At 46.6% G+C, this 22,631-nt stretch overlaps 1 protein-coding gene across 3 annotated transcripts in view; it reads right to left on the reverse strand.

The window, feature by feature from the left end:
• Positions 1-22,631, reverse strand: part of plekhm3 (pleckstrin homology domain containing M3) — a 128,975-nt gene that overhangs the window by 40,719 nt on the left and 65,625 nt on the right. For all 3 annotated transcript variants that reach the window (XM_033024366.1, XM_033024367.1, XM_033024368.1), the window contains one exon: positions 22,261-22,454. In XM_033024366.1, coding sequence (XP_032880257.1) covers positions 22,261-22,454 — 194 coding nt within the window. The remainder of the gene's footprint in view (positions 1-22,260; positions 22,455-22,631) is intronic.

The raw sequence follows: 22,631 nt of genomic DNA on the forward strand, positions 1-22,631 counted from the left end.
CCATTAAAGGCATTATTTATACAAAACCTCTTTTTAGTGAAAGATTACTATTTTTAAAAAAAGCTTTCAGAGAAAAAATATTTTTCCAATAATTCAATGTGGATTTCAGATTAATGTAGCTCTATAATGCCTGCCACCCTTCTTTGTTGCAGAACAGTTGGACATTGTTTTACTCATTCTACAACCTCCCTGAAATCACTACAGAAATAATGCCACTAAAAAGATTTTCAAAATGAATAATTGCATTTCATGTAGAATCTGTTTCTAATTTAGGTGACAAAATGTTTGCAAAGTCTGTGCCAGTCAAAGATCGAATAGAAGAATTGCAAGTTGACATCATTATAATATATTGCAAAGATTCCCTGATTTGCTGCTTGTATCAGATTAATAACTGTTGAAGAGCTTTGTGCATATTTTCCTTATGGCAAATAGATGTGCTCCTAAAATGCATACATTTGTGTCTCTTCTACAATCGCTATATTTTTAAACCAGTTACAATACCTTTATTTGTTGTTGAAACAAAATACTGCTGGTTGATACACAAAGGGACACAAAGTGCTGGAGTAACTCAGCAGGTCTGGCAGCATCCCTGGAGCACAAAATGCTGGAGTAACTCAGTAGATCAGCAGTGTCATGCCCATAGATCTACTGCCATCCAGCGTTAGGGACCAGGGTTCGATTCTGACACGGGTACTGCCTGTACTGAATTAGTATGTTCTACCTGTGACTGTGTGGGTTTTCTCCGTGTGCTTCGGCTTTGTCCCACATTCTAAAGGTTTGTAGCTTAATTGGTTTTGGTAAAATTGTAAATTGTCCCTAGTGTGTAGGATAGTGTTAGTGTACGGGGTGATCGCTGGTCGGCGCTGACTCGGTGGGCTGAAGGGCCTGTTTCCGTTCTATATCTCTAAAGTCTAAAGGGGCAGTCAGCATCTCTGGAGAAGGGTCACGACCAGAAAAGCCGCCATATCCATCTCCAGGGATGTTGCCTGACCCGCTGAGTTACTCCACCACTTTGTGTCCTTTTGTATAAATCTAGGCCAACACACTAGTTCAGTACTGAGGGAGCACTGCTACGTAATTCTCCCACATGACCGACAAATCAGTCCTCTGTATGAAGCTATATTGGGACCAATAAGATCTTTCAAACAGAGCACTAATTATTTAATGTAATCCCCCACACGATCCACTAATTACTACAGATAATCTTCCAAACGTAAGCCACAGGCTGCATGGAAACGTATAATGATGGAAAAGACAGTAATCACTCAGCAATTCAGGCAGCATTTGTGGAGAAGCAGTCAATATTTCAGGTTACTGAGCCTCCATGAGAAGTGGAAGATGGAGAAATTAAACATGTTTTAAATTGCAGAGAGGGAGGTCAGGAGAGGTAGGGGGTCAGGAGAACAAAGGAAAGGTCTATGATGGGGTGGAGATCAAAGTCTACCAGTGACACAATCACTTTCAATGCTCTAATTAAGGTCAATGCATAGTTTGGTCAGTCAGAAGGAGAATAGAGGAAGATGTATGAAGATAACTAGAGTGATAAATAAAAACATGCTGTGACAGTGAGATTCAGAAGCCAGCAGTTGCTGGAAATCCTCAGTTAACTGATTTAATGTTGCAGCTTGATAACCTTCTATCTGAAGTGGCCAGTTGAGAAAGAGAGCATTGTGTCTACATTAAGGACCATCCACAAAATGCACTGCAGTTTACATATTTAGGCTACTCTGTTAAAACCTCCCAAAGTCGTGAGGGAACCCCACCACATTAATGTTATGTTCCACGTCATGCACCATTCTGACCTAGAACTACATTGCCATTTCATCATCATTATTAGATCTAAATCCTGGAACTCCCCACCTAATAGCATTGAGAGCAAATACGCCAGCAGGATAGGAGCTGTTCAAGGTTACAGCCTAATGTGCTCCTCTGAAAGGAAATTGGGGATAGGCAATAGTGTTGGCCCTGAAAGTGAAGACCGAATCTAATCAATTGAACTGTTAAATCTCTATTAAAAATATTGATTCAGCTGCAACCAGGCTATGAATTCCATTTTGTCACCAGATTTTGGGGAGGATGTGAGGATCTTGGAATAATTCAGAAAAGATTTAGAAGAACGGACCAGGAACATCAGTACATGAATCTGCTGCAGAAGGTAGGATTGTTCCTTTTGAGTAGGAAAGGTTGAAAGGTGATTCAAAAGAAAGGTGGTTTGAAGATTCTAGATAAAGTGACAATGTGAACAAAGAAAATTTGTTCCCACTGACAGAAGGGGGAAAAACCAGAGATGGATTTAAAACAATTAGAAAAAGACTCAGATATGACACCATTATTTTTTTTAATGTAATGATTAGCTATGATATGACAATTACTGCATGATATGGTGGCAGAATCAAACTGAATTAATACTTTTTTTTTTTTAAAGGAAACCAACATGTATTTATGGGGTCAGAGATAAAGCACAGAAATGGGCCTTTTGGCCACAAAGTCCACATCAACTCTCTAGTATCTAATTTTATACTAACCCTAAAGTATTTTATTTTTTCCACATTACCATCAATTCCACCCCACCCCACCCCACCCCAAGATCTATCATTCATCTAACACAATTTTTATGGGCTAATTGACCTACCAATCTAAATGTCTTTGAGATGTGGATGGAAACTGAAGCAGCTGGAGGAAACCTATAGTCATCAGGAGAACATGCAAACTCCACACAGATAGCAATCCCTCCCCAACCACAATTAGTCTGAAGAATGGTCCCTACCCGAAACATCACCTGTCCATGTTCTCCAGAGATGCTGCTTTATCTGCTGCATTACTCCAGATCTTTGCATTTTTTCCCATGGAACTCTTCCATGCGATGTATTGCTTACTCAATTCAGATCAAATAGCAATCTAATTTAGATGTCAATAGTGAAGTATTTTAATATATTTATTTAATATGTACAGATCTGGAACTACAAAAACCTTGCAATAATGTCTGACCATAGCCATTGACAATCAGAGCCAAGAACCTACAATGTAGAGAGAGGAAAACAAAGAAAATATATAGACTGTAGCCTTGCACCATCACAATCCAATATAATGATCTAATTATTTAACTGGTGTTGAGTTACAGTAGTTTTGACTCAATTATAACCTGTCCACCTCTGAGCCAGAGAGCTGTGAATTCAAGTCCCACTCCAAAGTTCAAATACAACATCTCAGCTAACAAGCACCACTTGTTACTTTTGGGAGTGCTGATCTGAGAATGATGTCATTTCAATTAAACATTTCATCAAGGCCGTTCTAGCCCAATATTAAAATCGTTTGACACAACCCCAAATGGTGCGGGGAAGTTTTTCCTGGTATCCTGGTTGGTATTTATCTTGAAGCAAAATCACAAAACAGATTATCTGATCAATATCTTATTTGTTGATGGGACTTGTCATGCTCAAATCAGCTGCCATATTTTCTACACTTTAGCAATGACAACACTTAAGAATGTTCTTCGACGAGAAAAAGTAAGATTTGCATTTATAGCACCTTTCCTGCCTTTAGAACGACCCAAAAAATATGAATTATGAAGTATTTATCTCCATTATAATGGAGGAATGTAGAAAACCTTGGTCAATGGTCTACAAACTGCAAGATAATTTATTCTAGTGGTGTTGCTTGATGGATTGACAAAGGCAGACACCCTGGGACATCCAAGCCTCTGAAAGATGCTAAAATAAAACAAACACAAATTCATTTGAGCTAATAAGTCTCTGTAAATGCTATGGGACCTTGGTCGTGCTTCTGCTCGTGATCACCATTCAGTGCTTTCTGCTGACAATGGGAAAACAGATTAGGATCACCTGCGCAATATTCCACTCTCAATAATTTATCAATATTTACGGTCTGGGCCCACTCATAATGAATGGCAGTCAGTCTGAGTCAGAGGAGGGCTGTCTATTTGACAAGAAGAAAGGCAAGTCAAAAACTGGGTAGAATTACAAGATAAATTGGGTTGAGGAAGGGATAGTTTAGCAATTAGTCAAATTGTAGCTGTGCTATAGGCACAAATTAAAATAATCAGGCTGCTCACTAATGAGAGTCATCTCTAACAAGGAGCCGCAGCACCTGTGAGACAGATAACTCATGCCGACAACTCTTCTTTATAATCGTGATTACACTGAACCGTCAGAACACTAATTACATTTGCACATCAATGGGTAGCCTTGTGTACTGGGTTCCCATTTCATTACATTACTGTGATAACCTGTAATCAAATTATTAGCTAGCAATACACAGTGGCCATGTTGATTTATATTAAGGGGTAGATTATTAAATGCTTGTGCCCAGCTGGCACACACCACAGGCATTAATCCATGGTTTAGTTTTGCATTTCTAATTTGTTATTGTAACACAATGGATTAAAACACTATTTGCTTTGTATTTCCCACCCTATTTCTAACAAAAAGGCTCAACTTTACTGATTCCTGATCCATGTTCACTGAATTCTATTCTCTCGCAACTGTCTCCACTGCCCTGTACTGGAAACACATCAAATTTAACAGTCATCCATGGAATAAACTTTCTCCAAGATTTTGCCCTTCTCTTCTCTTTCAGCTGTAGCCCATCAACCCTCTTTCATTCCACTCCTTCAAATATAGCAATGCTATGCTGCCCAAAGTTTCATCGACAACCATATATTTAAAGACTGAGGAGATCCTCCACAATCCTATTGTGTCCTTCTCTCTCACAGCCATTAAGACTTTTACTAAAACATCTCTTAAATCAAAGCTTACAACTGGTACACAAGTGCAAGTTGTCATTACTGGGGCCATTACTAGAGACAGAAACAGATAAATCTATTATGGGGAACAAGGAAATGGCAGACAAGTTGAACTGGTACTTTGGTTCTGTCTTCACTAAAGAAGACACAATCTCCCAGATGTACTAGGGGACAGAGGACCCAGGGGGATGAACTGAAGGCCATTCACATTAGTCAGGAAATGGTATTGAGTACACTGATGGGACTGAAGGCTGATAAATCCCCAGGGCCGTATCCCATGGTCTGTATCCCATGGTACTGAAGGAGGTGGCTATAGAGATTGTAGACGCATTGGTGATCATTTTCCAATGTTCTATAGATTATGGATCAATTCCTGTGGAGGGTAGCTAATGTTATCCCACTTTTCAAGAAAGGAGGAAGTGAGAAAGCAGGAAATTATGAATGAATGAATAAGTTTATTGGCCAAGTATTCACATACAAGGAATTTGCCTTGGTGCTCCACCCCCGTGACAACATGACATATAGTGACAGTTAGGAATGACACATAAAACATTAAAAATAAAACATTATCGATTAAACATGTGAATTAAATAAAATACCAGAGTAAAAGGAGGCTACAGATTTTTGGTTATTGAGTAGAAAAAAAAAGCTGTTTTTATGTCTGGTTGTGGCAACTTTGACAGTCCCCCGGAGTCATCTTCCAGAGGGAAGTGCTTCAAAGAGTTTGTGGCCAGGGTGATAGGAGTAAGAGATGATCTTACCCGCTCGCTTCCTGGCCCTTGCAGTGTACAGTTCGTCAATGGAGGGAAGGTTGCAGCCAATAACCTTCTCAGCTGATTGGACGATTCGCTGCAGCCTCCGGATGTCGTGCTTGGTGGCTGAGCCAAACCAGACCATGATGGAGGTGAGGACAGATTCGACGATGGCCGTATAGAATTGGACCATCAATGCCTGTCGCAGATTGTGCTTCCTCAGCTGCCGCAGGAAGTACATCCTCTGTTGTGCCTTTTTGACTGTGGAGTCGATGGTGGCCCCCCATTTAAGGTCCTTGATGGTTCCCAGGAACTTAGAAGACTCCACAGATGTGAGTGTGGCGTTGTTGATGGTGAGTAGGGTGAGGGGAGGGGGAGCTCTCCTAAAGTCTGCAACAGTCTACAATCAAGACCAGTTAGTCTGACATCAGGGGAAGATGCTAGATTTGATTATCATAGATGTAATAGCGGCGCATTTGGACAGCAGTAACAGGATCGGTCCAAGTCAGCATGGATTTACGAAGGGGAAGTCATGCTTGACAAATCTTCTGAAATTTTTTGAGGATGTGACAAGTAAAATGGACAAGGGAGAACCAGTGGATGTAGTGTACTTGGACTTTCAGAAAGCATTTGATAAGGTCCCACACAGGTGATTAGTGGGCAAAATTAGAGCACTGGGGGTAGGGTATTGACATGGATTGAAAATTGGTTGAGAGACAGAAAACAAAGAGTAGGGATTAACGGGTCCCTTTCAGAATGGTAGGCAGTGGGGTGCCGCAAAGCTCGGTGCTGGGACAGCAGCTATTTACAATATATACATTAATGATTTAGATGAAGGAATTAAAAGTAACATTAGCAAGTTTGCAGATGGCACAAAGCTGGTTGTCAGTGTGAACTGTGAAGATGATTCTATGAGGATGCAGGGTGACTTAGACAGGTTGGGTGAGTGGGTAGATGCATGGCAGATGCAGTATAATATGGATAAATGTGAGGTTATTCACTTTGGTGGCAAGAACGGTAAGGCAGATTATTATCTGAATGGTGTCAGGTTAGGAAAATGGGAAGTAGAGACCTGGATGGCCTAGTACATCAGTCACTGAAAGTAAGCATGCAGGTGCAACATGCAGTGAAGAAAGCTAATGGCATGTTGGCCTTCATAACGAGAAGAGTTGAGTATAGGAGCTAAGAAGTCCTTCTGCAGTTGTACAAGGCCCTGGTGAGAACAGACCTGGAATATTGTGTGCAATTTTGGTCTCCTAATTTGAAGAAGGACATTCTTGCTATTGAGGGGGTGCAGCGTAGTTTCACGAGGTTAATTCCCAGGATGGCGGGACTGTCATATGCTGCAAGAATGGAGCGACTGGACTTGTATTCACTGGAATTTATAACGATGAGGGAGATCTTATAGAAACTTATAGAGATCTTATAGAGATCTTATAGAAACATAAAATTATTAAGGTATTGATTAGATTAGATTAGATCCTTTATTTGTCATTCAGACCTTTCGGTCAGAACGAAATGTCGTTGCCTGCAGCCATACATATAATAATAAACAACAAAACACACAATAAACACAAATTAACATCCACCACAGTGAGTTCACCAGGCACCTCCTCACTGTGATGGAGGCAAAAAAGTTACTGTCTCTTCCTTCCTCATTCTCCCTCTGCGCTGAGGCGATACCCCACCGGGCGATGGTAGTCAGTCCCGCGGCTCAACCGAGCTCCGCGAACGGGCCGGTTCAAGCACCGCGGCCCGGGGTGGTCGAAGCTTCCGCCCTCCAGTCCAGCGGACGCAGCTGTTGCCGCGGGACACCGGAAAACAGGCACCAGCCTGTGACCTGCGAGCTCCCGACGATGTCGTCCACTGGCCCGCGGCCGAGCCCCGGATTCAGGTCGCCGCCGGAACGCCGCCTCATCCACCAGAGCACCGTCTCAGCCCCGCGCCGGGCCGCCCTCACCGGAGCGCCGTCTCAGCCCCGAGTCGTGCCGCCCTCACCGGAGCGCCGTCTCAGCCCCGAGTCCTGCCGCTGCCACTGGAACGCCGCCGCCACGGCCAGCCTCGCGCTGGTGAGTCCTGGCTGGCTCTGTTTCCGGAGCCTCGAGTCGGTCGCAGTTGGAGGCCGCCAGCTCCGCCATTAGGCCTCAGCGCAGACGGAGGCAGAGAAGGGGGGATACGACAAGAAGAGTCGCATTCCCCCGAAGGGAGAGACAGAAAACCATGTTTCAGCCCCCCCCCCCCCCACCCACACATAACACAGCCTAATAACTAAAATTTGACTAAAACAAGACAGAAAAAAACAACAACAAAAAGTAACGACAGACGGACTGCAGGCGAGCCGCAGCCGTTCAACAGCGCCGTCACTTCCGGAGTGGACATGCTAGATGCAGTAAACATGTTCCCAATGTTGGGGGGGTCCAGAACCAGGGGCCACAGTTTAAGACTATGAGGTAGGCCATTTAGAAATGAGATGAGGAAAAACGTTTTCACTCAGAGAGTTGTGAATTTGCAGAATTCTCTGCCTCAGAAGACAGTGGAGGCAGAAGTTATTAATACAAAACTGGACCCAGACACAAAATTAATAATACTTGGAATATCAGAACAAAGCTTAACACTCACAACAAACCAAAGAAATTTCCTCAACTACAGTATAATAACCGGGAAAAAATTAATATTAAAATTTTGGAAAGGCCCTACAACCCCCACAATTAAAATGTGGATTACGGAAATGTCGGAGACCCTATACTTAGAAAGAATTAGACTTGTCTTAATGGACAAACAAGATCTTTTCCATAAAATTTGGGCTCCATTCATTAACTATCTGAAGGGATAGATTGGCACAGCACGAGGACCCAACTGAAACTTGAACTCAGGACCAGATGAAAAGCTATACTTCATAACCTAGGAACCTATCTCCATTGACGTATTACAGGTAACCCATTCCACCTCCCTTGTTTTTCTGTTGTATTTAAAAAAAAAAAAAAATTATTTGTAACTTTCTGCCCTCTTTTTCTCCCTCTTTCTATAAAAAATAAAAACACTAGAAGCAGAAGTAATTGATAATGGAAAATTTTAATAATGTATGACTGATGTATATGAAAAGTTTTTTTACTATGGAAACTATGAGGATCAAAGAAGAGGAAGTACTGACACTTTTGAGAAATATAAAAGTGGATAAGTCTCCAGGTCCGGACAGGATATTCCCTAGGACATTGAGGGAAGTTAGTGTAGAAATAGCAGGGGCTATGGCAGAAATATTTCAAATGTCATTAGAAACGGGAATAGTGCCGGAGGATTGGCGTACTGCGCATGTTGTTCCATTGTTTAAAAAGGGGTCTAAGAGTAAACCTAGCAATTATAGACCTATTAGTTTGACGTCAGTGGTGGGCAAATTAATGGAAAGAATACTTAGAGATAATATATATAAGCATCTGGATAAACAGGGTCTGATTAGGAACAGTCAACATGGATTTGTGCCTGGAAGGTCATGTTTAACTAATCTTCTTGAATTTTTTGAAGATGTTACTCGGGAAATTGATGAGGGTAAAGCAGTGGATGTTGTGTATATGGACTTCAGTAAGGCCTTTGACAAGGTTCCTCATGGAAGGTTGGTTAAGAAGGTTCAATGGTTGGGTATTAATGGTGGAGTAGCAAGATGGATTCAACAGTGGCTGAATGGGAGATGCCAGAGAGTAATGGTGGATGGTTGTTTGTCAGGTTGGAGGCCAGTGACGAGTGGGGTGCCACAGGGATCTGTGTTGGGTCCACTGTTGTTTGTCATGTACATCAATGATCTGGACGATGGTGTGGTAAATTGGATTAGTAAGTATGCAGATGATACTAAGATAGGTGGGGTTGCGGGTAATGAAGAAGAGTTTCAAAGTCTACAGAGAGATTTATGCCAGTTGGAAGAGTGGGCTGAAAGATGGCAGATGGAGTTTAATGCTGATAAGTGTGAGGTGCTACATCTTGGCAGGACAAATCAAAATAGGACGTACATGGTAAATGGTAGGGAATTGAAGAATGTAGGTGAACAGAGGGATCTGGGAATAACTGTGCACAGTTCCATGAAAGTGGAATCTCATGTAGATAGGGTGGTAAAGAAAGCTTTTGGTGTGCTGGCCTTTATAAATCAGAGCATTGAGTATAGAAGTTGGGATGTAATGTTAAAATTGTACAAGGCATTGGTGAGGCCAATTCTGGAGTATGGTGTACAATTTTGGTCGCCTAATTATAGGAAGGATGTCAACAAAATAGAGAGAGTACAGAGGAGATTTACTAGAATGTTGCCTGGGTTTCAGCAACTAAGTTACAGAGAAAGGTTGAACAAGTTAGGGCTTTATTCTTTGGAGCGCAGAAGGTTAAGGGGGGACTTGATAGAGGTTTTTAAAATGATGAGAGGGATAGACAGAGTTGACGTGGAAAAGCTTTTCCCACTGAGAGTAGGGAAGATTCAAACAAGGGGACATGACTTGAGAATTAAGGGACTGAAGTTTAGGGGTAACATGAGGGGGAACTTCTTTACTCAGAGAGTGGTAGCTGTGTGGAATGAGCTTCCAGTGAAGGTGGTGGAGGCAGGTTCGTTTTTATCATTTAAAAATAAATTGGATAGTTATGTGGATGGGAAAGGAATGGAGGGTTATGGTCTGAGCGCAGGTATATGGGACTAGGGGAGATTATGTGTTCGGCACGGACTAGAGGGGTCGAGATGGCCTGTTTCCGTGCTGTAATTGTTATATGGTTATATGGTTATAATATGTAACTACATTTTATAATATGTCTACTTCTAATAAATAATAATAAGAAAAAAAAAAAAAAGAAGACAGTGGAGGCTGATTCACTGGATGCATTCAAAAGAGAGTTAGGTAGAGCTCTTAGTGCTAGCGGAATCAAGGGGTATGGGGAGAAGGCAGGAACGGCGTACTAATTGTGGATGATCAGCCATGATCATATTGAATGGCGGTACAGGCTAGAAGGGCCGAATGGCCTACTCCTGCACCTATTGTCTATGTATCTATGCACAATTTGTGCAGAGCTTTCTGGTCAAAATCCAAGTAAGTGTGGAGCTAACTGATCTCAGACAAGGCTAGAGGACATTACCTATGGTTGGTAGGGATCCAGGAAGAGTTTTCTCCCCCAGTGGGTACTTGAATCTGGGATGGGTATCCTGTGTGGGTATTCTGGCAATATTTCACAACTTTGAGTGGCACAGTGGCATTGCTCGTAGAGTAGCTGTCGCACAGCGCCAGTGACCTGGTTCAATCCCAACTTTGGGTGCTGTCATGTGGAGTTTGCATGCTCTCATTACGACCTTGTAGGTTTCCCCCAGGTGCTCCAGCTCCCCCCAAATTCTGAAGACATGTGGGTTGATGGGTTATATGACCGCTGTAAATTGCCCCCATAAGTGGGAGAATATTGAAGATTTGACAAAGTTTAAACAATTGAATATTATGTGTAGGATTAGTATAAAAGCTGTAAAAGAGAGATGGTGGCATGATAAAGTCTGGCAAGAGATAACTGGCAGCAGGTGTGTTGAACAGCAGGAGAGCAGCAGGAATCACAAAGGGGAAGAAAATGTCTCACAGAAATCCCGCCATAATGTCTCACTTCAAAGTCGCCATAGTGAGGATCTATACCAATCAATCATTGATCAGGCTTTGTCCGACACCCACCCCACTTTTCCAGCTTTCTCCCTCCTATTACAATTAGCCTGACCAAGAGTCCTGGTGCGAATGGTCGCTTACCCATTTCCTCCATAAATGCTGCTTGACCTACTGAGCTCCTCCAACACAAGAGAAGAAACCTTGACAAGAGTGGTAAAGGAAACTCTAAGCAGTCGGATTCAAACTCGGGTTCTTAAATGCATTCAAGGCTTTCAACCAGAACTAGTTCGTCATCATGTAGCAACTGCTTGGGGTTTATCTCTTTATTTGTTTGTGTCAATCAACATGAGTCACAAACTAAACTAACCATGCCGAGTGCAAGTATGGTTGAGCAACAGTGCAATACAAAATCTCCCATTGTTACTGCAATTAGTCACCTCCCTGTAATTAAGTAGACCTTTGACCAGCAGGTACGTTTAGAAAAAAATTATCATGAAAATCAATGTTAACTGCATGCAGTTAAAAATCAATTGACCACAACCAATGATAACAAGACTCAACTTTGCAGTCCACCACAAAAGAACATTAAATCTTTATCCCTTCGGCTGTAAGTGACTGAGATGTGTTGGAGAGGATGGCGATTTCGTAAAAAAAAGGGTGAATTTTAAGGTATACTACACTGTGGGACCCGTTAGTGGGGGGTGGTGGGTGGTACTGGTTTCCAGAGGGCTAGTATAGACATTGTGGACCGAATGGATTCTTGGGCTGGCAGCTCAGTCACTGAGGCCTGGCAGTACAGTCACTCGGACCTGACAGGCTGGCAGCTGAGAAACTGCCAGAAATTCTGCCCAAAACAGGTGACAGACGGTGAGAGAGAAGGGGGAGAGAGTGGACTGAATGGATTATTGGGCTGGCAGTTCACTTACTCACGGCTGGTGGGCTGGCAGTTCACTTACTCATGGCTCGTGGGCTGGCAGTGCAGTCACTCACGCCTGGTACGCTGGCAGTTCACTCAGTCACCGCTCCTCCCTCCCCCCCCACCCACTCTGCTCCTTGTCATTCACGCACACACACACACAGACTCATTCACACACTCACATTCATTCACACACACATACACACAGACTCACTCAAACAGACACACACACACACACACTCACTCAAACAGACACACACACACACACACACACACTCTCACTCACACACACTCTCACTCACACACACACACACACACACACACACACACACACACACACACACACACACACACACACACACACACACTCACACAATACTAAAATGCCAAGTAACTTCAGAACGTGTTGAATATACAGTGTGTAAAACAAATGTTTAAAGCCTCCTGTGGAGGTTGCTGGTGCTGAAGCAAAAACGTGCTTTAAATAACATCCAACAAACACACTCACCATAGACAGAGCAGCTCTCCTGAATTATTCAACGGCGCCTGCACTCTGTGCCATCTTGACGTCACCCTCTGAGTGAGCCGCCACACTTCTGGGTTTTATAGTCCCTCCCCCCTGCCGCCAGCGAGGGCAGCAGAGAGAATGGCGATTAAAAAACCCCATTAATATCTCTCTGATTTTTCATCAATGGGAAAAATCCTCCAGTCAAGTCCAGCGGAGGGGGGCTCAGAGCAAGGTGGCCAAAAATGACGTCTGTAAGTGGCGGCGTTTTCTCGGACATCACATCGCAGTGAGTCAAAAGCGGTCAAGATTTTACTTTTAGTATTATAGACTAGAGCAAGTGCAGACCCGCTGGGTCAGTTCCCCCAACGCGCAGTTTGCAGGGGGGGGGGGGGGGTTGGAGGAGGGAGAGGGGGGTTGGAGGAGGGGAGAGGGGGGTTGGAGGAGGGGAGAGGGGGGTTTGAGGAGGGGAGAGGGGGGTTGGAGTAGGGGAGATGGGGGTTGGAGGAGGGGAGAGGGGGGTGGAGGGGAGTGGGGAGAGGGGCAGAGGGTGGGAGGGCGAGGGAGAGAGGGGGAGAGAGAAGAGGGGGAGAGAGAAGAGGGGAGAGAGAAGAGGGGGAGAGAGAAGAGGGGGAGAGGAGGAGAGAGGGGGAGGGGGGTGGGAGGCAGTGAAGGGGAAGGGAGCAGACGGGGGGAGGGGGGAGGAAGGCAGAGGGGGGGAGGGGGGAGGAAGGCAGAGGGGGGGGAGGGGGAGCAGACGGGGGGAGGGGGGAGGAAGGCAGAGGGGGGGAGGGGGGCAGAGGATATAGGGAAGGGGGCAGAGGGGGGAGAGGGAGTGGGAGGGGGAGAGGGAGAGGGAGAGGGAGAGACAGACAGACAGACTAGGTGCTGAGAGCTCTCTTATATCTGCATTAAGGAGGCATTTAAACACACATGGGCAATTACAAACACCCGTGAAGCCATGTGTCCCAAACATTATGGTGCACTGAAATGGTACAGCTGTAATTTGTACATGGTGAAATCAAAATGTGTAAAAATACCCTTTAATAAAATCTGATAATGTGCACTTTCACCACATGTGATTTTTTTCTATTACAAATCTCAAATTGTGGAGTACAGAGGCAAATAAATAAATGATGGGTCTTTGGCCCAAACATTATGGAGGGCACTGTAGTTGCGGCAAGTACAATAACAGCATTTATAAGGCATTTGAACAGGTACATGGATAGGAAAGGTTTGGAGAGGTGTGTGCCAAATATCAGTGAATGGATTAGCTTGATCGGCATGGATGAGTTGTGTAGACTAGTGCATGTTCCTTTAACATAGTGAGCTCACCATTACTAACCACTCCCCATATCACCAGTATAATTGTAACCTCCCCACCTCTAGATCGCTCTCTAGCTCCGGTGACAGACCACGGACAGCTAGGGCAGTAATGTGTATGAGTAGCGTGATTAGTAATAAAACAGTAGTGAAGACATAGTGCATTTTGACAAGTCTTTACATGGTGTCATAGTAGTACCTTGCGCCTCCTGTTTATCGGATTTTATTTACTTTTCGCCCAGTTCCCTACCCTTCATTGTTTCTCTCCCGTGTCCTTACCATGGCCAACTCTTGTCGCAAGCCTGATATGCTGGTTTTCGACTCCGACATTGCCCATCGGTGGGCTGTCTTCCAACGCGACTTTGAGCACTACATTGCGATTGCCCATCCTGATGCCACCCCTGCGACGCAGTCACACCTGCTCCTCAACTTGGCTGGCCCGGAGGCCCTGGAACGATCGGAGTCGTTTGAATACGCTGCTGGTGAGGATGCTCGGGACCCGGTATGTCTTTTGGCTAAGTTCACCGGTCTGTGCGACATTCCCACCAACTGTATTCTAGAGCGATTTAAGTTTTTCACTAGGCGCCAGAGCCCCGGTGAGCACATTGACACCTACATTGCCGCGCTACGGCATCTGGCACGGCGTTGCCGCCTGGACGCGCTGACCCCCGATCAAATGACCCGGGATGTCCTGGTGTTCGGTCTCCAGGACGAGAAACTGCGGGCTGAACTTCTAAGGAAGCCCGATCTGACTTTGACCGAGGCTCTGCACGCCTCTCGCATGGCGGCGGCTGTCGCATCCGTGGTATCGACTGCAGCTCAGGACATTAACGTTGCCATTGTTGCTGGCCGCCGGCGGATCGATGGCCCGCCGCGCCAGCGTGGTTCCCCTGCCCCCTCGAAGGGCAGCCCGCGTCGTTGCCCCAACTGCAACTTTGTATCCCATCAGTTTAATGTTTGCCCCGCGCTGGGGAAGACTTGTAATTTCTGCAAAAAGTTAAATTATTTTTCTGCCGCCTGTCGCTCCCGTGGGAAGCCTGTTCCTGCTCCCAGGAGAATGCTAAACAACCTTGCGGAGGCTGATAGCGCGCTCGGTTCACAGTACCAGTCGGACGAACTCCCTGATACTGATACCAGTTCCTCCCATGATGAATCAAGCATTTTTTCACTGTTGGGTGCACCTGCGCTGATAACGGATCCCTCGGTGCGTGTTACTGTGAATGGGTCGACCTTCCCAGCGAAAATCGACACGGGGGCGGTGGCCAATGTTATGTCAGTGAGCCTCTTTAAAAATATAAGGTCTGGTGAGAAGGTCACTCCCGACAACTCCCATCTACATGCCTATGGGGGAGGCGTGCTCGTACCAGTCGGGAAGGCAACTCTTATCTGCAAGGTTTTGAAGGCCTCTCGGCCCCTCACTTTTTATCTGCTGGACAATGAGAACATCACGCTGTTGGGCGCCCGTGCGTGCCAGGACCTCGGTTTGGTCTCCTTTCACCGCGATATCCACCAGGTGCGGACCCTCCTGGACCCCCTGTGTGAGTACCCTGATCGTTTCGACGACGAGCTGGGCAAGCTGCCCTGCAATTACAAGATCGTTGTCAACCCAGGTGTCGAGCCTGTGATCCGCCCGCCACACCGCATCTCCTTTGCTATGAAGGACAAGGTAGAGTCGACTCTGCGCCACATGGTGGCCGTGGGTATCCTCAAGGAGGTGAGTGATCCCACCCGGTGGGTCTCCACCATGGTTGTTGCTGCAAAGAAGGATAAGAGTGAGCTTCGCATTTGTATAAACCCCAAGGACCTGAACCTTGCCATCAAGCGCCCGCACTACCCCATGCGGACGGTGGAGGACGTCGCTGCACAGTTTGGCCCGGCCACTGTCTTCTCAGTCCTCGATGCCAAGAGCTCTTTCTGGCAGATACCGCTGGATGAACGTTCCTCATACCTGACCACCTTCAGCACACCCTTCGGCAGGTTCCGTTTCCTTCGCATGCCATTCGGGATCAATTCTGCCTGTGAGGTCTTCCAGCGCACCATGGAGCAGCTGTTTGCCGGTCTGCCGTGTGCTATCATAGTCGACGACATCCTGGTATACGGGAAGGACGTCGCTGAGCACGACCTCCACCTCCGCCAAGTCCTGGACAGGGCTCGTGAGATCTACCTTAAGCTTAACCCTAAGAAGTGCCGTTTCCGCGTCCCAGAGGTCACATACGTGGGCCACGTCTTCACAGCTGAGGGGCTGAAGCCTGATCCGCAGAAGACGGCTGCGGTCTCTGGGATGTCTGCACCCGCCGACTTGCCCAGCCTGCAGCGCTTTCTGGGCATGGTGAACTACCTGGGGAAGTTCATTCCCGACCTCAGCGAGCTGAGTGCGCCCCTGAGGGAGCTGATCAAAAAGGACACTGCCTGGGCTTGGTTCCCGAAGCACCAGAAGGTGTTTGACATCCTGAAGAGTAGGCTGGTTAGTACCCCCACTCTCAAGTTCTTCGACTTGCAGCGCACAATTGTCCTCACCTGCGACGCCTCGAAGTTCGGTCTTGGTGCCGCCTGCCTGCAGCTCTACGATGGCCTGCAGCTGCCTGTCTCCTACGCTTCTCGCACCATGACCCCCGCTGAGCAGCGTTAAGCTCAGATCGAGAAAGAGCTCCTCGCCGTGGTGTTTGCCTGCTCGAAGTTTAAGGATTACATCCTGGGCAACACCTTCACTATCGAAACCGATCACCAGCCGCTGGTCACGATCCTGAATAAACCGATTCACGTCGCCTCATCCCGCTTGCAGCGAATGATGCTGCAGCTCCAGCACTTCACGTTTCGGGTCGTGTACCGCAAGGGCAAGGACATGTTCGTGGCCGACACGCTGTCCCGCGCACCGCTGACGTCCACAACCCGACACCCGTACGAATCGTCTGACCTGATGGTGTTAAACGTTAATATTGTGCCTTCACATCAGATGCAGTCCCTGGTCCAGCACACTGCCAAAGATCCTGCCCTGCAACAGCTTGCCGACGTCATCCGGCGTGGTTGGCCTGACCGTCGCTCATCCTTGCCGGCCGGTGCCGTGCCCTACTTCCTGGTCCGGGATGAGCTTGTGCTGCACGACGGAGTGGTGGTGAAGGGCCACAAGGTTGTGGTGCCTGCTGCGCTGCGGGACCACTACTTTCAAACCGCCCACAGCGGCCATCCCGGGGCCGAGGCCACTCTGTCCCAGGCCCAGAGCCAGTTCTATTGGCCCGGCATGGCCCCGGACATCCGGGAGAGGGTCTCCGCCTGCTCCACCTGCAATAGCCTCTCTCCCCATCAGCAACGGCAGCCGCTTCTGCAACAGCCTGCCCCCGATCTGCCATGGATGGCAGTCGCCACTGACATCTTCGAGTGGCGTGGCAAGCACTTCCTGGTCCTTGTGGACTCCTACTCCAGCTGGTTCGAGGTGGACCAGCTGACCTCCCTCACATCTGCTGCTGTCATTGGGAAGCTGCGCCGCCACTTCGCAACCTTTGGCTCCCCTGCGAGTTTGCAGTCGGACAACGGTAGCCAGTTTTCAAGTGCGGAGTTCCGCGATTTCGCTGCCACCTGGAACTTTCGTCACTTCACCAGCAGCCCCGAGTACCCGCAGAGCAACGGCCTTGTTGAGCGCGCCGTCCGCAGTGCCAAGGAGCTGCTGGAGCACTGCAGACTTTCCCGGTCGGATTTTTACCTGGCCCTCCTCAACCTCCGCAACATTTCCCGAGACCCTGCCCTGGGCTCGCCTGCTCAGCGGCTCATGTCCCGCACCACGCGCCCTCCGATCCCTGTGTCCCAGCGGTCCCTGGTGCCTTCTGTCCTCCGCCCTGCTGCCGTCCAGGAGCGCATTGCCCAAAAGCAAGAAATACAAAAACGCTCCCACGACAAGTCCTGCCGTCCCCTTCCGCGTCTGTTCCCTGGTCAGGTCGTCCGGATGCAGTCCCCCTCCGGACACTACCGACTGGCGGTTGTCGTTAGCTCTGCCGGCTCGCCGCGCTCTTACCTCGTCGACCACGAGGGTATGATCTACCGCCGATCCCGCCAGCATTTGCGGCTGGTCAATGAGCCCGCTCCGCCTCCTGCTGCCCATTTTGCCCCCCCGATTTCTTCCTCTCTGCCTACCGCTCCTCGCATGCCCAGAACTCTGCCCTCTCAGCTCTTTGTGCCCCGCTCCCCTGCTGCCAGTCCGCCCTCGCCTGTTCGTTTGCCCGCCTTTGTGCCAGTTTCCCCTCCCCGGTCTCCGCTCCATCCCTCTCCTGCCCGATCTCCGGCTCGTTCGCCCGCTCCCGCTCCAGCTCCTGCTCCTGTTGTTCCTGCGGAGGAGGGGGAGGGCGAGTTGCGTACCCGCTCCGGGCGGTTGGTCAAGCCGCCTGTACGTTACGGGGAATTTGTTTAACTGTTGCCTGACTGTGTGTGTGTTTAACTGCTTGTAGTGTATGAGTCGTGGTCGCCCTGTCACTGCTGTATTGCTTTGTTTCCAAGGGGAAGGATGTAGACTAGTGCATGTTCCTTTAACATAGTGACCTCACCACTACTAACCACTCCCCATATCACCAGTATAATTGTAACCTCCCCACCTCTAGATCGCTCTCTAGCTCCTGTGACAGACCACGGACAGCTAGGGCAGTAATGTGTATGAGTAGTGTGATTAGTAATAAAACAGTAGTGAAGACATAGTGCGCTTTGACACGTCTTTACAAGTTGGACCGAAGAACTTATTTCAGTGCTGTACAACTACAACCATCATTCTTCAATTGACTGCACAATCCTAATCAGGGCTCGAAATTAGCGGTTGCCCGGTTGCCAATGGCAACCCACAGCCCCGCCGGGCAACCTAAAAGCCATGCCATTTTGCCCAGCTTGGCAAGCACCCGGGACACCTGCCGTTTAATTCTGAGCGGGCCCCCTCTCTATCTTTCTCTCTCTCTCTGTCACTCTCCGCCTGCCACCCGTATACGTGTCCGTGTCTCGGGTCTCCGCCTGCTCCTCGTCCACCAGCACAGCCAGCCGCCTTGCACATGTGCACAACCACAGCCAGCACCAAAGATCCCATAGCGAGGATCTTTGGCCAGCACATCGTCGGCCGTGGTTGTGCGCATGTGCCGCCCTGCACATGCGCGCTGCCACTGGTCGGCGTCGGCCACTTTCTCCCTCCCTTTGCATGGTGGGAGATCTGGCTGCCATTGCTGTCCACTCGCCACGACCGCTGAAAACCAATGCAGAATCACTTCGTTGAGCTGGAGTAACTCCCTGGAGTAACTCTTGCTTCTTGGTTTCCTGGTCCTCCAAAAATATTCGAAAAGGAATCTAAACAGAATTTAAACACCACCACCACCATCAAACTCTGAAAAGTAACAGCCTATTGCATTTTATCTGTTTATTTATTGAGCATATATATATGGTCTATGGACACTGTGAACTTTTATCTCCTGTTCTGTATTATGTTTACATATTCTGTTGTGCTGCAGCAAGCAAGAATTTCATTGCCCTATCTGGGACATATGACAATAAAACTCTCTTGACTCTTGACTTGGACTTAAACAAAAAAGGGTTCTTAGGGAAAAAAAGAGCTACCTTAAAATTAAATAATTAAGCTGGTTGGGTACCTATAGTAAGGTGAAGACTATTCCATGCTTTAATTGTGCGGCGGAACTCCATGGAGCAGTCAGCATCTCTGGATAGAAGAAATTGGGTGACGTTTCGGGTAGAGACCCTTCTTTAGATTTCCTCTAGTTTTAGTGTTTTAGTTTAATTTAAACATATAGCAATGAAACAGGCCCTTCGGCCCACCGAGTCCACACTGACCACCGATCACCCGTACACTAGTTCTATCCCACACATTAGTCAAGAGTGTTTTATTCTCTCATGCCCCAATGAAATCCTTACTTACAGCAGCACAACACAATATGTAAACATAGTACTCTGTAAACAATGTTATAATTGAGAAAACAAAACAGTGTATATTTATATATGAATATATAACTACACACACACACAATTTCCCTCCTGGGATTAATAAAGTTCTATCGTATAGTATCGTGTGTGTAGGAAAGAACTGCAGATGCTGGTTTAAACTGAAGATAGACACAAAAAGCTGGAGTAACTCAACAGGTCAGACAGAATCTCTGGACAAAAGGAAAATATTACGTTTTGGGTTGGGTCTGAAAAAGGTTCCTGCACATCTTTGGAATGTGAAAGGGAACAAGAGCACCCGGAGAAAACCCATGCAATCAAATGGAAAAGGAGCAAACTCCATACAGACAGTACCCATATTCAGGATCAATTCCGGGTCTCTGGCAATTTTAGGCAGCAACTTTATGGCCAATGCACTGTCCCATAGTCTTGAACTGAATTAAAACATACAGTAGCTGTAAAGGGGGTCATAGCATCACTTAGAGATTTAAGACTGAAAATGGATAGTTTCTTTTTTTTTAGTAACCAATGTTATCAATGTATAATATTTTGTGTGTTGGAAAATAAAATATAGTGGACAGCTGGAGGACTTGTTGCCTCACACGCCAGGGATCTGTGTTCGATCCTGTCCTCGGGCACTGTCTGTGTTGAATTTGCACATTCTCCCTGCAAGCATGTAGGTTTCCTCCCACATCCCAAAGATGCACTTGCTTTGTAGGTTAACTTGTCTGTAAAATTGCCCCTAATGTGTAGTCGGTAGGACTCTACCTTGTAGACGTCCATGTTTCCTGATGCCAGGCCCGAGTTGTAGGCAGCGGTGCGAGCATTCAGGGCCACACGAACAGACCTGTCTACCCAGGGTTTTTGGTTCGGAAAGGTGCTTACCCTTACCGTGGGGACGATGTTGTCGGTTATTGTTGCGATGAAGTCCGTGACTGCTTCCGCGAACTCACGGACGTCACTGGAACTTGCTTGGAACATATTCCAGTCGACATCGCTCAGTGTATCTTGCAGCATGGCCTCTGACTGGTCGGACCACCGCTTTACGTCCCTCGTCTCTACCGCTTCCCGAACTATCCTCTGTTTATACTCCGGCAGCAGGAAAATGGCAGCGTGGTCAGATTTTCCTAGGGGAGGGAGTGAAACGGCCTTGTAGCCCTTCCTGAACGGAGCAGTGGTCCAATGTTCTTTCCCCCCTGGTGGCACACGTGATGTGTTGGTAGAAGTTCGGCATGACCTTCTTGAGATTTGATTTGATTTTTGGCAATCATCAATTGCCAGCTCATTTGCTGTCAAATCCCTTATCTGTTCAACTGTTACGTGACTATTCCAATGCTCCCAACTTATCCCATGATATTTTGCGTATATTTTGCGGAGTATAAAGAGCGTTATCAACAAAATTTGACATTGAGCCACTTTATTCCAGCTTTTGATTTTTGTTCTAATTATTCCATATTAATATGAATATGTCAATCATTTCTGATATTACAACTCAGAACTCCCCACAGTGAAAACTGAGGATCTTTGAATCTGACTCCGAAAGAGGGAAAATAAAAGCAAAGTGAGTCATGACAAATTAACAGTTGCTATTTAGTAAAATGAATTTGATAGCACTAGAGAGATTCACTGGAATGATACAGGAACTAAGGAGTTACATCTTTCAGGGGTGACTAAGTAGAACAAAATTGAAATGTAGGATGATCCTGATGAGTTTTTCAGGTTCTGAAAAGGTTTATTAAAGTAACCAGATATCTGACTGGGTAGAGTGATCCAAACCTGTGGCTGTAACCATACAATGTCCTAGTCACTAATAAATCCAAGGGAAAGCAAGTAGAAAGCCTCAGAATTGGTTAGACTGTGGAACTTGCCACCAGAAGATATGGTCAAGATAAGTCGAAGAGATACAAATTAAGGGGAAACCTATAAAAGCATTTGGCAGATAGGAATAAAAAAAATTGGTGGGGAATTAGTTTAGTTTATTTTAAGTTTAGTTTTGAGATACAACTCGGAAACAGGCCCTTCGGCCAACCGAGTCCGTGCCAACCAGCAATCCCTGCACACCAACACTATCCACACTAGGGACAATTTACAATTTTACCAAGCCAATTAGCCTACAAACCTGTACTTCTTTGGAGTGTGGGAGGAAACTGGAGCACCTGAAGAAAACCCAAGCTGGTCACGGGGAGAATGTATAAACACCTTACAGACAGGACTTGTAGTCAGGATCGAACTTGGGTCTCTAGCGCTGTAAGGCCGCAACTCTACCGCTGCACCACCGTTGTTATTAATGTTTCGGGGCAGAATGAGAGACAGAAGAATGGGTACATGATAAGAAGTCGGAAAGAATAATACGGCCTCCTTTAATTTACCCAAGGACTACCAGAATGACTATCTTTATTTTATAATTTACACAAGCGATACAAGCGACCTTACTCTCACAACAGTCAATACACATGAGTTTCATACAACAGCTAAATACACACCTTCGACGCAAATCTTCTGCCACAGCGGCTCTGCAGCTGAAGAGGTATGCTCTCAGTGACTTGAGTTGTTGGCGCAAGCGGAGGACTGTTGCCAATGCATCCACATGTTCGTACAAGCATGGATTATCCTGCTGGATGTCAATGAGTGGCTCTTCCGCGATGTACTCTAGGAACTCTTTTGCTTGTTTCGAAATCTGCAGGAACCAAGAGATTTGAAAATGGCATTAGATGTTTATACAATACATCGACCATCGAACAGAACAGCACAGGAACAGACACTTCGGCCCACAATATACGTGCCGAGCACAATGCCAAATTAAACTAATATATGCACACACATGATCCATAACCCTCCATGTCCTGCATATCCA

This window comes from Amblyraja radiata, chromosome 7 (genome assembly GCF_010909765.2).
Source record: "Amblyraja radiata isolate CabotCenter1 chromosome 7, sAmbRad1.1.pri, whole genome shotgun sequence".
Classification (NCBI taxonomy): Eukaryota; Metazoa; Chordata; class Chondrichthyes; order Rajiformes; family Rajidae; genus Amblyraja; species Amblyraja radiata.